The 15617-nt window shown below is 38.4% G+C and overlaps 1 protein-coding gene across 4 annotated transcripts in view; it reads right to left on the minus strand.

The window, feature by feature from the left end:
- Positions 1 to 1086: 1086 nt before the first annotated feature.
- Positions 1087 to 15617, minus strand: part of FILIP1 (filamin A interacting protein 1) — a 148944-nt gene continuing 134413 nt past the window's right edge. For 3 of the 4 annotated variants that reach the window (XM_032788160.2, XM_075063811.1, XM_075063812.1), the window contains 2 exons: positions 11074 to 11297; positions 1087 to 3755 (listed from right to left, as the gene is read on the minus strand). In XM_032788160.2, the coding sequence (XP_032644051.1) occupies positions 11091 to 11297 (207 nt within the window). In that variant the 3' untranslated portion in view covers positions 1087 to 3755; positions 11074 to 11090. The remainder of the gene's footprint in view (positions 3756 to 11073; positions 11298 to 15617) is intronic. The other variant, XM_032788161.2, reaches the window with a different exon arrangement.

Consider the following 15617-nt stretch of genomic DNA (forward strand, 5'->3'; position numbering starts at 1 on the left):
TCTTATTGGTCAGTAACTAATTAAAAGATAGGAAACAAAGAGTACGAATAAATGCTCAGTTTTCAGAATGGAGAGAGGTAAATAGTGGTGTCCCCCTGCAGTCTGTACTGGGGCCAGAACTGATTCATAAATTATCTGGAAAAGGGGTTAAACAGTGAGGAGGTGGCAAAATTTGCAGATGATAAAGAACTATTCAAGATACTTATGTCCAAAGAAGACTGCTAAGATTTAACAAAGAGATCTCACAAAACTGGGTCACTGGGCAACAAAATGGCAGATAAAATTCAGTGTTGAAAAATGCAAAGTAATGCACATTGGAAAACATAATCTCAACTATACATATAAAATGATGGGGTCTAAATTAGCTGTTACCACTAAAGAAAGAGATCTTGGAGTCATTGTGGCTAGTTCTCTGAAAACATTCACTTAATGTGCAGCGGCAATCAAAAAAGCTAATAGAATGTTGGAAATCACTAAGAAAGGAATAGATATGACAGAAAATGTCATATTGCCTCTATATAAGTCCATAGTATCCCCACATCTTGAGTACTGCGTGCAGATCTGATTGCCTTATCTCAAAAAAGATATATTGGAATTGAAAGAAGTACAGAAATGGGCAACAAAAATGATTAGGGATATGGAACAACTTCCATATGAGGAGAGATTAATAAGACAGGGACTTTTCAGCATGGAAAAGATGACTAAGGGGCGGGGGCTATGACAGAGGTCTATAAAGTCATGACTTGTGTGAAGAATGTAAATAAGGAATTGTTTCTTACTCCTCACATAACAAGAACTAGGGGTCACCCAAAGAAATGAGTAGGTAGCAGGTTTAAAACAAAAGGAAGGATTTCTTCACAGAAGGGACAGTCAACCTATGGACTCTTTGCCAGAGTATGTTGTGAGGGCCAAAACTGAGGGTGCAAAAAAGAACTAGGTAAGTTCATGGAGGATAGGCCCATCAATGGCTATTAGCAAGTATGGGCTGGGATGCAATCCATACTCTGAAGTTGCCCAAAGCTGGGAAATAGGCGACGGGATGGATCACTTGATGATTACCTGTTCTGTTCATTCCCTCTGCAGCATCTGGCATTGGCCACTGTTGGAAGACAGGATGTTGACCTAGATGGACCATTGGTCTGACCCAGTATGTCCCAGTTCATCCAAAATATTTTTAAAAACTGATTAAGATAAAATAAACTATAACTGTAATTCTGTTAACCACCAGATTAACTTTTTAAACTTTTAAAAGTGTGAGTGTGGAGGGGTTGGATTGGAGGACGAGTGTTCCTAAAGACAAAAGGAAAATGTTTCTTCACACATACCATAATGAGATTTTTTGTTAATCCAGATTGGTGGGGGGGGGGGGACTCATTCTACTGCTATTGAGACATTTATTCTACTTTTAAATCCAGAGAAACTATTTCAGTACTGTTGCTATACTTTTCAAATTGCTGTCAGGTTCATTATAGATTAAGTCAAACCGGTTCTTACCCCAGATGATTATGCATTCACAGGTAAAGTTTTTTAAGGTAATGGGCTTGGTTTATCACTATGTTAATTCCCATTTTGTGCTGGTGTAACTTCATAGGCGTCAGTGGCACATAAGTGGGTCTGATTCACCACTGTCTTACTCCTGTTTTACACTGGAAGTCAATATTCCTCAGTTCTGTGTAAGGAAACTGAAATATGCTATGTAAATTCTGGATGTCATTATAACTTCCTCATATTGGTTACCATATCAGCACTTTATACCCAGTGAAAGTGAACTCTGTATAAAAAGTTTATACAAAACAAAAGAATATTAGGATTTCAGGAAACTTGGAACCAAGCTGTCACATAAAACTGAATGTAACTTCAGCTTTAAAAATGCTGTCAATAAGATATACAAGGGACAAGCATGTTCCTGCTATTCTATAGCTGTCAAATTTGCTGCAGAATCCCCCCTTCCCGCCCCAACCTTGCTGCAAAATTGAGCTCTAGAATAAAGTTTTGCCTTAAAAAAAAAAATCCAGCTTCAATTGTTGTGAAATAACCTTGAAAAGATGATCTGAATGACTATAAACTAAATGTAATGTTACCTTCCAAAGTCTGCAGACAGCCTGAAGGGTTATCTGCTTATTGAAATCTCAGTGAGATGTTAACATCTACTTACGACAAATTTAAAATGTCATAATTGTTAACTGTTTCACTTTTGATCATTTCAGCAAAAAGGACTCGTTAATATGCTTATCCCACAAGCTCAAACCACCTCCCCAAATGCTAAAAGCCCCAATAGCCCCACATTCAGCTGCCAAATCCAGTTTTCCCCAGCAGCTTTACAGTACCATTATACACTAATATATGTCTGCAGCAAATTGGAAACTGAAAATGTGGGGAAAATGTAAAATAAAATGAATTTATTATAAAAAATAAATAGCATGAGGGATACCATACAGGTTCCATTCAATTTCATACATAATTCATTTAAAAATCCATTTTTAATTCAAATGTAGCTGCCACAGAATTCTCATTATGCTTCAGAATGCAGCATCAGTCATCAAAGGGCCACTGCTGTAAAATTTAAGTTCACCTTGCAGTGGCATACGTGGAGTCTTGTTGTTACACTATCATTTGGACATCTTTACAATACAGTTTCCTTATATAGATGTGATATTTGATAGCATAGCGAAAACCCAAAGTTAGAAACAATGGCATCATTAATTATGCCAGATGCTAGATCTTTCTTCACAGCACTGACAATATCTGGATGCATGTAGTATGCACTGTGATATTGTAATGAAATACCAGACTAAAGATGGTAACTACAAAAACCATACAATTACTTTTTTATCAGTAGTACTTACTATAAAATAAAACCAACAAGATAAACTTCAACACTGTCAGCCTTATGGCATTTGTGGCATAATCCAAACACTTGGTTACATTTGTATTCTTGTGAAAATTTATTTGTTACAGTGTGATGAAAATTGACTTTTTTCAGTACAGGCAGAAGTAAAAACATATTGTAAAATAATAATCACAGCTTAGTGAAAACTGGTTTACAATGTTTAAAAAGAATCTTTAAATTCAGGTAGTACTTCAGGGCTTTGGTTTGTTAGTACTCAGTTTTATGCTGAATTGCTGCACAGTGCAAGAAAAATTCTATACCACTATACCCTGTATGGCAGTCCTTTGAGCATTTAGTCTCACAGTCATATGGTGCAGGAAAATGTGTTGCATATTACTTCTGTTAAAAATAAAGAAAGCTGTGTTCAGATTAAAATTTAAACTTCCTTTACTGTCATTAATACAAAAATAGCAATTGACACTAAGAATTTTGACAGTGTATTCTACAAATTAACATGCCATGGACAGTAGCAATTGGAAGGTTTGGGGAAAGTTACATTAAAGTGTTTTATAAAAATAAATTATATGGGAAACACTACCAAACAAAATCAAGCTGGTGCCTTAGGCTTTCCAAAATAAGAGTAACATTCAGCTGGCACCATAACTGCTTTTCTCTCTCTCTACATATTTTCAAAATATCAACAAGGCCATTATTTTTAAAAACTCTACAAATAATCATAATAATCCAATGGAAGCAGTAAAAAACTTCTGTCAGTGATCAGTAGCACAGGAGACAATGGTGATAGTGGTAGAGGGCTTCAACAGTGATCCATCCAACTGGTGTGGAGAGGAAGCACACATATAGAATACATTGGGTATGGTATCTCATCTAGAGTTCATGCGTAACTGATGAATGATGACACTCTCTAAGAGAAAAGAGCAAAACATTTGCTATTATATAATTGGAAATACAGGTAATTTTTAATAAAGTTAATAGAACTTAGCATTTATATAGTGCTTTTTTATCTTCAGAGACTTTTAAAGATTTTAATTAAACCTCACAAGACTCCTGGGAGGTAGATACTATTCCCATATAAAAATGGGAGACTCAGACTGAGAAGAAATGTCCTGGACAGTGCTATAGAGGGAGTCTGGGTTAGAGCCAGGATTAGAACTCAGAAGTCTGAGACTCCAAATTCAATGCTCAGACCATATCTCTGTCATTATACCAAAAATGTAATTCAACTAAAATATGTCTATAAAATGTGCATATTGACTGTCTATTTCCTCTTCTTCCTAGGTTGCTTGTCCTCTTAAGCGCAGTTCATGTAAAGACTTACATGCAAAATTACTTTACATATCCCATAGTCCCACTGAAGTCACTGAACTACTCACATGTTTAAAGACTTGCTTGTATGCTCAACTTCAAGTATGTAAGTAGTCTAAATCACTTATATGGGACTATTCACATAGTGAAATCCTGGCTCTACTAAAGTCAACAGTACTTTGCCATTGACTTTAGTAGAGCCAGGATTTCACACACAATATATAAAGCTATGTGTAGTCTTTGCAAGATCAGAGCTTAAGTTTGTACTGTGCGAACATAAGAGGTCCTTGATCCTGATCAGACTTTTGGTAGTATCACAACAAATATTAAATAATTAATTAACTGTCCTATGGTCTAAATGCGTTTCCATTGCGCACAAGATGATATTTACTAAATCGGAGTTTAACCATAAATGTAAATTTCAGTATGCAGTGCAGCTTTAAAGAAAAAATATTTATGGGTTTTAAATGATGAAATTGCAGTCAGACATTTGAAATTTAGTATAAGGTGCCTTCCAAAAGCATTTATTTATATAGCTGAAACTTCTTATATAAACTACTGTGATTATCTTCCCCTCCTTGTTTTCAAAAGCCATTTGCAAGATACGCAAAATATAAATTCAGTGTATCCTTACCACTTTTATTAACGTGCCTATGTTTCACCTTTAAAAAAAATACATTTGTAGAATGTTTGATTGTGGGAATTGTACAATATTGTAATTTTAAAACAGAAAAAAATGTTCAAATATTTCATTTACCCTTTATGCCAGAACCTTGCCACTAGATGGCATATATTCATTATTTTACTCATATGGATAAAACAAGGCTAAGACAACAATTAGGAGAATGTGGGAACACAAGTGAACAATGGAATTTCCCAATAAAGTGTATTCTACATTTAATTTACCCTTTACATAAGGTTTTTCCATTCATACATGTCCATATTTCCTCGCAGGTTTGAATAATGAACATACAGGAATCATAAACTGTAGTAAAAGTTAATCTTCACCACCAATGCAGTTTTATAACTTCAGGTTCTTGGAGAATATGAAGCAAGGTAAAAGTTCTATTTGCTTAACATAAAATTTTATTCATATATGAACACATCTATTAATTTTAGTGGGAATCACATGAGCTCATTTTAAGAACACGGTTCTTAATATCCAGTATATACATTAGATATCTATACACAGAGTTTGAAGACAAAATTTACAATTTAAAAACAAAAATTTGGTAGGCAAAAAATGCTTTCTTCCTTGTACAGGTCCAATTAATAACTGAACTGCGTAATTATGGTAAGGTTTCAAAATCAAAGTCTTCCTCTTATAGACCAAACATAGCAAGTATGCAGGGGGATGTCACAGACTTGAGAGGATTAAGAAGTCATACATTGTGAATACTTCCATTATTCATGTCTTCATTAATTTCTCTTACACCTCACCCCTTCTAACATTTGACTTTGTATTCTTGCTATTAAAATAGATGTCCAAAGAGGTGTAAAATTTTCATAGGATATATTCCAGGGATGGCCAAACTTACTGACACTCTGAGCTGCATACAACAATCTTCAGAAAGTGGAGAGCCAGGATGCACCTGCTGGAGCTCGGGGCTTTTCCCCTATGGGAGGCATCTGCCAGGCCTTGGGGCTTCAGCCCCGTTCCTGCTAACCCCTGAGCCCCAGTAGTTGCACCCCATGGAGCTGAAGTCCCAAGACCCCCCTTCCCCACTAGACAGAAGCCCCTACCCCATCACCCTGCTGAAAAGCAGAGGTCCCGAGCTCCCCCCCCCACCTCATCTGGTAAGTGGAGAAGGGAGGGCCCAGAGGGGCTCCACGAGCCACACTTCAATTGTAAAAGAGCCGCATGCAGCTCGTAAGCCATGGTTTGGCCATCCCGGATATATTCTGGCATAGTGATGTAGGAATAATCTGGCAATGGCTAGAGAGAGTGCTTCTGGGATTATAAATCTTACAGCTTCCATGAGCTATAAGTTTACTTAAAGAAACAAAAAATTAATTAATTTATTCTAAAGATAAAATTAAATGAAGACATCTGTATGGATAGGACCAAATTTAGATTTAAATTATATTGCTATAAATCAGAGGTCATTGTAGTTATTTGCATTTACACTGTTATAAATGAGTTTAGAAACTGTCCCATAGTGAAAAATTTGCATAAAGTCTGACCAATTCAGATAAAAGCAAATCAACTGCCATTTTAACATTTGAAATTTAAATTAAATTTCCTTTTTACAATTTACATGAATGGATAGTACCAAATTATATTGTCTCCAATACATCTTTTTGTATAAGTCCCAGTGACAAAAGTGGATCATGTACCAGTATAACTATTTCTGAACTTTTAAAATCATCTTTAGAAGAGTTTTTAATATAGGGAGTTGTTCATACCTGTATCTTGCAAGAAGCCAAAAAATAAAATAAAATAAACCCACACATGGTCCTACATGGCTTTGTTCCTGCAGCTGATAGCTCCCAGTTTGAAAGCAGTTAACCCTTTTGATGTTTTCCAAAAAGCCAAATAAGAACAGAGACCAAGTAGTAAGATAGTTTAAAAGTGAAGTCAACATCTATAATGACAAATGTTAGAAAGAGCTCTGTTTGGGAGAGCTCAGTCGAAGTTAAGGGAATGAGCATTACTCACACAGATGGAAGAGAAAAACATTCCCCTAAAGGAGAATAAGTTTAAAAGATGAGCTTATAGAAACTACTGCCAGCATACTACAGGTTTCAAACTGACTTAGTTATGTCGGCAACTGATATGCGATAGGAACATATAATTGGTCTGAAAACCATCCTTATTGTGTAGCCTGTGTCAAAAACCTGAAACATAGTAGGATGGTAGCCTTCCCTCTTTAAAGATGTGTTCTTAAAATTCTGATCAGTCACCAAACATTAGTGTTAACCTTGAGAGATCCGAAAACATGTTTAACATAGTATTTAGTCTATAATTGGCATGAACCTTTGCAGACCAATGCAGTTTTAGAGATTATGCACATGATATTAATCACCAAGTAAGTGGTTTAAAGTTAAAATACTGTCATGTACATTCTGTACGGTCATATTTATAAAAATCACAAGATGTTATTTGCTTTTTTAATCACAGTGAAGGATTGTGATCAGAAAACGAAAAGAGTAAACAACTAAAGATCAAAGTGGCCATAAGAAGTCAAGATATTGTTTGCTTATCATATTTTAAGATCTGAAAGAAACCCCTTAGACTAGAGATTGCATGTCATTATGAACCAAATTCTGCAAACTTTCTCACGTTGAGCAGCACTTAGTCAGATCAGTATTTCTGTTTATGGCCATGAGACTACTCACATGAGCAAGCTGTACTTAGCATGAGTAAGGGTGACCGCACCTGGCCCTATATAATTCAGTAGAAACTTGTGTTAAGGATCAGATTTAAAATCAAATACAGGGAAATTCAGTTATAGAGGTTACTCTATCCTTAGCTCCACACACAGATGCTGGAACACTTTTGAGATGTAACCTGACTCATTCTTCTGAGACCTTTCTCACAGACAGATTGTAACAGTCATGCTTCTTTCACTAGACAAAGTTTTAAGGTGCTGAGTGGCTTATCTTATTGTAGTCACTAACTATATTGCTACCTTCAGAGAAAAAGGCACTCTGAACTGTATTATCAAGACAGCTAAGCTTCAGCTTTTTAAGACTTTTGTGCTACAAGCCGTTGTTGTTGTTGTTGTTGTTTGTTGTAATTCCCTCCCTGCCCACCCCCTACTTAGAGTAGCAAACTTCAGGTACATGAAAACATATTACAAAATGCTGAACTCACCTAATTTTTTAACCAAAGATGCACACTAAACTTAAAACAGATATCCATAAGTACTTATAGGCACACAGTTTTCTTGAGTTTATACAAAATATTTAATTTCCGTGAACCTCAGAATAAATCCTTATACATCAATACTTAGTAAATAATTTACCCTTTGGCTTACATCAACCCTTACACTTTATCTTTCTTTCCTTTTGAGAAGTTTTGTAAATTGCGACCTGCCCTCTTCTTGCTAATATTTAAACAAGATTAGTATGTTTTCAGGGTCTTTTCCTACCAATATTCACAAGTTGTTACTTTTTGTTTGTTTGTGGGGTTTTTTTTTTCCAGATTAGTTTCAGAAACATCCTTTTGCCTGGTTCTGATTCCTTGACCTTTTGCTAGGTTGGCTGTGGGTCAGAGATTTTCCTCTGGTCTGGTCCTGGCAGTGGGCTCTGCCACTGAATCCTCAAAATACTAGTCTGACTTGTCAATTCTGTTTCATCTGGGGTTACTGGATTCCTTCTCACATGTCCTGATAACTCCACAAGTGCTACTTCTAGTTTGTCTCTCCAATTCTAGCTGTGCTGTGGTGGCACTGGATATCTAGTCTGATCTGATGGTTTCTTCTTCAGATAAAGTAGTCTTTCAAATCCCATCCAAAACAGATGCTGCTTTCAAAGGCAGGCATATTTAGACTATTGTCCCATATATATCATCACTTAAGTTAGGAAGAGCTAGTTTCTTTTTAAAAGCTATGAAAAAGAAGGCTTAAGCCATCCATAGTTCATTACTGTATCATACCACATTACCAGAGGGCTCATCTACTTTGCAGCATTTAAAATGACTGTTTTGAACTGAGTGGAAGATTTGGTTTAGCTCAGCATTTAGTGTTGTTATGAGCTTTTAGCTTCATGTTATTATGTTTAGAACTTCTGCTGAAAAAGTTCTGATACTTAGAAATAATAAGAACTCACTAATGATTAATTGACAAATTGAGGTATAGGGCATTTATTGGGCATAACAGTTAGCTGGAAGGAGTGATGCACTTCTGGTCAGTAACTCACAAATTCCCAAGAAGAAGCTCCAAGTTTGATTCTGCTATTAGGAAAATTATATATATAAAGTCATGAGTCTGTTTTTCAGATGTCCTAGCACCTACATTTCCAAAGTTAATTAGAGATGCAGGTTAATGGAAGATGCTTGAAGACCTGTGAAAATCAGAATCAATACTTTTATGATGTTCATCAGAAGGACATGTGCATGAAAGAAGAATAAGAATGCCTTCAAGATAGTGAAGTTGGGGTAAGCTCTCTAACAGAAATATCAAGATCTTTAATAGGGTAGCAGCCAAGTGTGGCTTAAGGATAAACATTGCCTGATTCTACCACCTTTTTGTTGCCCTCCACTGACAGACTCTTCTTTCAACCTCTCCTTCACAAGAGAAACTAATTACCCAATCCCTTGTTTCATTGCACTGATCCTGTACATCCTATTAACTGCATTTGCTTCCTTCAGCCACCTAACTTCTTCACTTAACGTTCTCCCTCAAATTCATTTTGCGTTACACTTGTATTCTTCATGCTGCATGAGTCATCTTCCTTTCTCATCTCTCCTCCAGCAAGGGCACTCACAGTTGTGGGACTCTTAATAGCTCACTCTAATGGTTGAATCATTATATATTTTTAAAATGCACCTTCTGGCTGAGACATAGCATGTCAAGTTACTTCAGCCCAGAGTTCCTTTATTGTATCTTACTTGTGTGGAAATTGAGTTTTCTGGGAAATTATGGTGCTATCAAACAAAATAATGACATCAATCATTTACATCCACATCCATTTCCATGCTGAAATGCTTCCTTAAAACATGCTATAAAAAACACAAACAGAAAAAATGCAAATACTTCAGTATAACCAGAACAAAACAAAACACAAACTGGTACTCCACAACACTGTAAACTGGTTCTTTATTTGAGATAGACACATACCAGACTTCAGGGAACATGCTGGAATTCAGGGTAAGTTGGGTGCAAAGCCCTCTGTCCCCTACCCTCTGTATCTGAGCAGAGTTCTTCATCAATTACTTTGCACCATTAACTGTCTGTATTAAGGACTGTTCCAAGACAGAAGAACTCTAGGCAGCTGATGTCAAACTACAGCACACATTCTGATTATGGGCCTGATCCAAAGTAAACTGAAGTCAAAGGACTTGTCTACACTACCACAGTAAATCAATCTAAGTTACACTACTTCAGTTACGTGAATAACATAACTGAAGTTGACAAAACTAGATCCACTTATCGTGGTATCTACATCCTGCTGTGCTGATGGGAGATGCTCTCCTTCTGACTTACCTTACTCTTCTTGAGGAGCTGGATACAGGAGTCGATGGGAGAGCACTCTGCCATTGACTTAGCGAGTCTTCACCAGACCCACTAAATTGACACCGCTGCATTGATCACAACAATGCTAATATAGCCAAAAGTATAGACAAGCCCAAAGAAAGTAATTCCATTGACATCCAGGGGTTTTGGATCAGGCCCAAATTGTGGCTGTAAAAAAAATCAATTACATCAGTGCTTTCCAAACTGTGGTCTATGAATCACTGCTGATCCACAGAGAGATGGCTGATCACATGGTGCTGGCTCTTCCTCTTTGTTTTAGCTATGAGACGTCATTAAAAGAGACCTAAAATACATGGCTTTTCTAGCATTACTTCTCTAGCCAAGCAATGCTTTAGTTGTCTCAGGAATGTTAAATGATCATGAAAAAGGAGGGAAAGTAGCCTACGCAATTGTAAGTGAGATGGAAGGTGGTCCCATGAGACAATCTCTTAAGATGTGGCCCACCCTATCTATAAATTCAATAACCCCTGAATTAAGATCAATGTGTAAGTGAGGTTGCTCAGTCTGATTTCATTATCTGCAAACATTACGAACCTCCAAGTAGCTTTTTAGCCCAGTATAGAAACAAAATTATATTGTTAAAGTCAACACACACACACACGTATTAGTTTGTTATGTTAAGTGACAGTTTCAGGACTTAATTAGTAAATGCAAACACCAGCAACTAACAGACAGGGGGTTGATTTCCATGGTAGCAGTAAAACCTGCACAACATACCCCCTTAGCCACTGCCCTCAGCCCTTCCCCCCGCCCAGGGAGGCAGAGCTGTTGGCTGAAGATTTCTTCAGTTCTATTTTCATAGACTGAGTCTCGGCACGAGGCTCGAATTTTGTCACATTTCCTGTTCCTGGGGCTGCCACTACTGGCTTTCCTGCTTTCATACCTTTTGACACAGGAATACGGGTGGGTGTAGGTCTCTGTGATGACCCATCCTGTCCTGTCTGCAAGAGAGAGAAAGAGAAAGGATATAATTGTAAGCAGGATTTTTAGAAGTTTTTCTTTAACAGCTCCTAAATCTGTACAGTTCTTTATTTGTTTCTTCAAATTTTTAAAATATGCCTTGAAGCACTTATCCAGTGCACTGGGAGCCTCCCCCCTGAATTAAAAATAACACCATAAACAAACAACTGGCCACACATATATCCACCCCAGCCCAGGCCCTCCTTAACAAAGACAGAGAAAAGATAGACTTTGCAAGCATGCCCAGAAGATTAACAAATCTAGGCTCTTGTTTACCAATGGTGGGGAGCAAGTTCCAAAACGGAGGGCCCCTCACAAGGAATGCCCTGCCACGCAGCTCCCTTTCACTTATATTGGGAGTGCCTCAGCTACTCTCAACAGTGGCAGAAAATCACAGGAAGACAAATCATATCTCAGGCAACCAGGTCACTCTGGGCACTTAAATTATTTAATTAGTATTCTACTTTGGAATCAGGGCATCTCCTTTGGTATAAGGGTGGTTGAATCCTTTGCAGCATCAGGGCCACCCAGAGGATTCAGGGGGCTTGGGGCAAAGCAGGGGAGCTGCGGTGCTTGTACTCACCCGGTGATGGAGGGCCCTTCAGTCGCTCCGCATCTTCAGCAGCGCTGAAGGGCCCTCCGCCGCTGAAATGCCACCGAAGACCCGGACCATCGCCAGGCCAGGGCTCACGGGGCCCCTGCGGGACCTGAGGCAAATTGCCCCACTTGCCCCCCCTCTGGGCAGCTCTGTGCAGCATATTTAAATATTAGTGGCAAGAAGCAAAACACCAACAGTGAAGAAGACGCTTCGTATCAGAACAGTTACTGCACAATGGTGAATATCATGCTAGAGATGGACCCAAAATGCAGAGGTAAGATCCAGACCTTATTTTTCTGGTGTTCAGATCCAGTATTTTGGGTTGGCTTATTAGAGATGGGGGTCAAGTACAAGTTCTGGGTCCATACTTTCCTAAAGTTCGGAGCTGTTCAGATCCAGGGAATTGACCTAATCTTTTATCATTGAGAAAAAGACAGGAAAAAGGAGAGAAAGTCTCTACTCTCTTACCTACATTGATGTAGACAAGACCAGCACCAATATGGGAAGAGATGGACTAGAAACCTAATAGGTCTTTACTATTTCCTGTTCATCTGACAGGCCAATGTATTCTGCAGCAAAAGAATTTGGAAGCTATTCTTTACCATAGAACTATTGGCCAGAATCTAACCATCATGTAGAGAAAACGTGTATAGCCTTTCTCTGTGGTTGAGAACAAAACATAATGCAAATGTAAACTGATGCAGCATTGCACATGCATTGCCCTATTTATCTCAGTGGGCTGTTAAATTTGAAGCTTAATTAACAATATTAGCTGCTTCACCACTGATCATTTTAAACAGAAAAAAAAAATCCGTATTGTCCTAATCCCAAACTCCCAGAACACCTCCTTTAGTTCTAGAAGTCCCAGCTATCCGCAACCTAGAAGCTAAAATACTTCCAGATTCCCTGACAATTTACATAGTAATTTTGCAGTGTGAAGACCAAAGCTGCAGCACACTGAAAACAGCAAATGTGGAAACAATATAAACTAAATTGAATCTACAAAACAAACAGTGTTGAGGGCACTTTGTTGATTGTAGCATTTAGTTGCACATTACTAACCTGAGTTTAAAATAATCAAATGAATCTGTCACAGAATCTCCTCCCTGCTGCACCAGACTACAGTAGAATCTAGGGCCCTTGCCACAGAGTTTAGTTTCAAACTGTCATGGTGCACACAGGGTCCTGTTTATATGTACCGAGCATTGCAAAAAAGGATGCAAACTATCACCATCCTTACCAGTCAATCAGCGTTCTCCATTACTTAATGTTCCAAGAACAGTACAAAACCACATGCACTCATACACAAAATAAAATAAATGAAATCACAATTGGGAAATTTGAATGCTGACAGACCGATGGAAAGCGAGCCATTTTCAACAATCAAAAGCAGTGTTTACAACAACATTTAAAGGAACTCACATTTTTATGTCAAAACAAGTAAGAACCATGGCACATTGTATGGCACAACATGGAAATACATTCTATCAGAGTAGGAAAAATACGTCAACATACCCTGGAGCCAAAATGACAAACATCCTGCACTCCCTGAAAGCTTTCCCCCGGTGTGTAAACATACAGCTATTAAATGAAGTAGCTGGAATCTCAGGCATTTCTTGAGTTTTAATGACACGTAAATTATTAACTGAAGATTTTGGCACTCTAGAGTTACTAGTTTCATGTCTAAAACACTCAAAAATCATTTTAAAGTATTTTGACTCTGCTCTCCCCGGTTTCCAAAGAGGCACCCTAACATGTCACTCAGATCACAGCTCAACACACAACTCCAAATACATTTTTTCCCTGCTAAGTGAAGGGAAAATTAGCTGTATGCGGGTCCCCACTGTCTGGCCTATGTGACTGAATAAACATGCAGCCTGGGCTTCAAACAGCCTCAGCCAGTGCTGGTTCTAGGGGTGGGCAAGCAATGTGATTGCCTTAGGTGCCAACTTCCAAGGGATGCTGTACCCCTGTGCCATGTGTGTGTGTGTGTGTGTGTGTGTGTGTGTGTGTTTTCTCTCTCTGCTTCCCTTTGCTGATTGGCCAGCTGTGGTGTTTTGAGGGGTTCAGCTGCTTATGAGGAGCATCTAAAACACTTTTTGGTGGCTGGGAAAATGGCTAGAGCTGCTTTTGCCTTAACAGTGTCAGTTACAGAGAACCTCTTGGTATAATTTTGCAGGATTCAGAGTCTGGTTGGCTCCCTTCTGCCTCGCACATTTGCAGGTGACTGCTTTTTTTTTCTGCTTTATGCAAATAAACAGCATCAGCCAGAATTTGGCTCTCTATACTTTTATGAAGTTAATACGGGACACCTATAATGCTGCCTCATTAGGACTTGCAGAGTGAAGCTAAGCTGTTCTCCTCCCAGAAGTACACACTAGTGGAACATTATAGGTACCCAGAACTAAATTTTAATGGAGGAGTAAACACATGCAACTGCCAAGGCTATTTACGCCCATAACGGTGGCTCACTGCAGAATATGCAGACATGACTACAAGTATACTAGTCAAAGTGTTCGCAATCAGGATGGTTCGTTGGTTTAAATAAACAACAATGATTTGGACTTTTTGAAAGATAGCATATTCTTAAGCAGTTTATAACACAAATCCTCCTGAGTGTATTTTATTACTATCTGAGAATAGCTTTGTCACTTGCGCATTATCTCTTGTAAGGTTTTTTAATATGTGCAGGGAAAAGTGGTACAGAGGGGGCAAGAACAGTGATAACGCAATACAGAATTGGGTCCCAGGCCGGTAAGAATGGCACAGAAGATGTGTGGAACACACTGATGAGGAAATTACAGGACTGATAATTATGGACTTTTGTGGCTTGCATGAGTTAGCCAACCACATCAGCACTTCCAAGATGGTATCTGTAATTTTGTTCAAATTGAGCCTGCTGGAGGCACTTATATAGATTTTTGGAAAATAAAAATAGTTAGACAGACTAGAGGAGATGTCAATTAAAAAAAGAAAAATACCCTATGTCCTAAATGGCCCAGACATGAAATTACAGCCACCATCTTGGAATCACCATGCAAGGAGGTTTCACAGTTCAGGCAGGACTCGCAAAAATTACATGCTTGACCCTATAGAAATATCCTCCCTGTTGAACTGGTGGTTCTGCAGAGTTTTGTTCCTCCACCACCACCTCTATTTTATACAATTATGAAAAAATTAAAACCATGGCAAATCTGTCATAAAACAGACAAGAGCCAGGAACTTCAGAATTAAATCTCTCTTTATTCACCTCACTGGGTACTGTACTGCTACATACATTCTATCATTTAGTTGAGAGCTATATACTAGCTAAGCACAATGGACTAAGTTAAGAACTGACACCTATAAAAAAATAGAAACAGGGTTTCTCTCTGCATTGCCCCCTCTTCCTCTCTGCCTACCTCCCCCAACCACCGCAGGAAAGTTTACAGCACCATCATTCTTTCATTTCCTACAGCTTCGTAGGGCTTCCTCGTAAGGCTCACCTCCAGTGGTTATCATGAGACAATGCCAAAATGGACAGTTTAAAAACACAACAGGGCAAATTCTGCTCTCAGTTACATCCAGTTGAAATCCAGAATAACTCCAGTGAAGTCAGTAGCATGAACAGTTTTTTGCAACTGTTCTTCCACAGTGGGGTCTCACAAAATAGGGGCGGCTCCAGGCACCAGCATGCCAAGTGCGTGCTTGGGGCAGCAAGCCG

Source organism: Chelonoidis abingdonii, chromosome 3 (assembly GCF_003597395.2).
Source record: "Chelonoidis abingdonii isolate Lonesome George chromosome 3, CheloAbing_2.0, whole genome shotgun sequence".
NCBI classification, from domain to species: domain Eukaryota; kingdom Metazoa; phylum Chordata; order Testudines; family Testudinidae; genus Chelonoidis; species Chelonoidis abingdonii.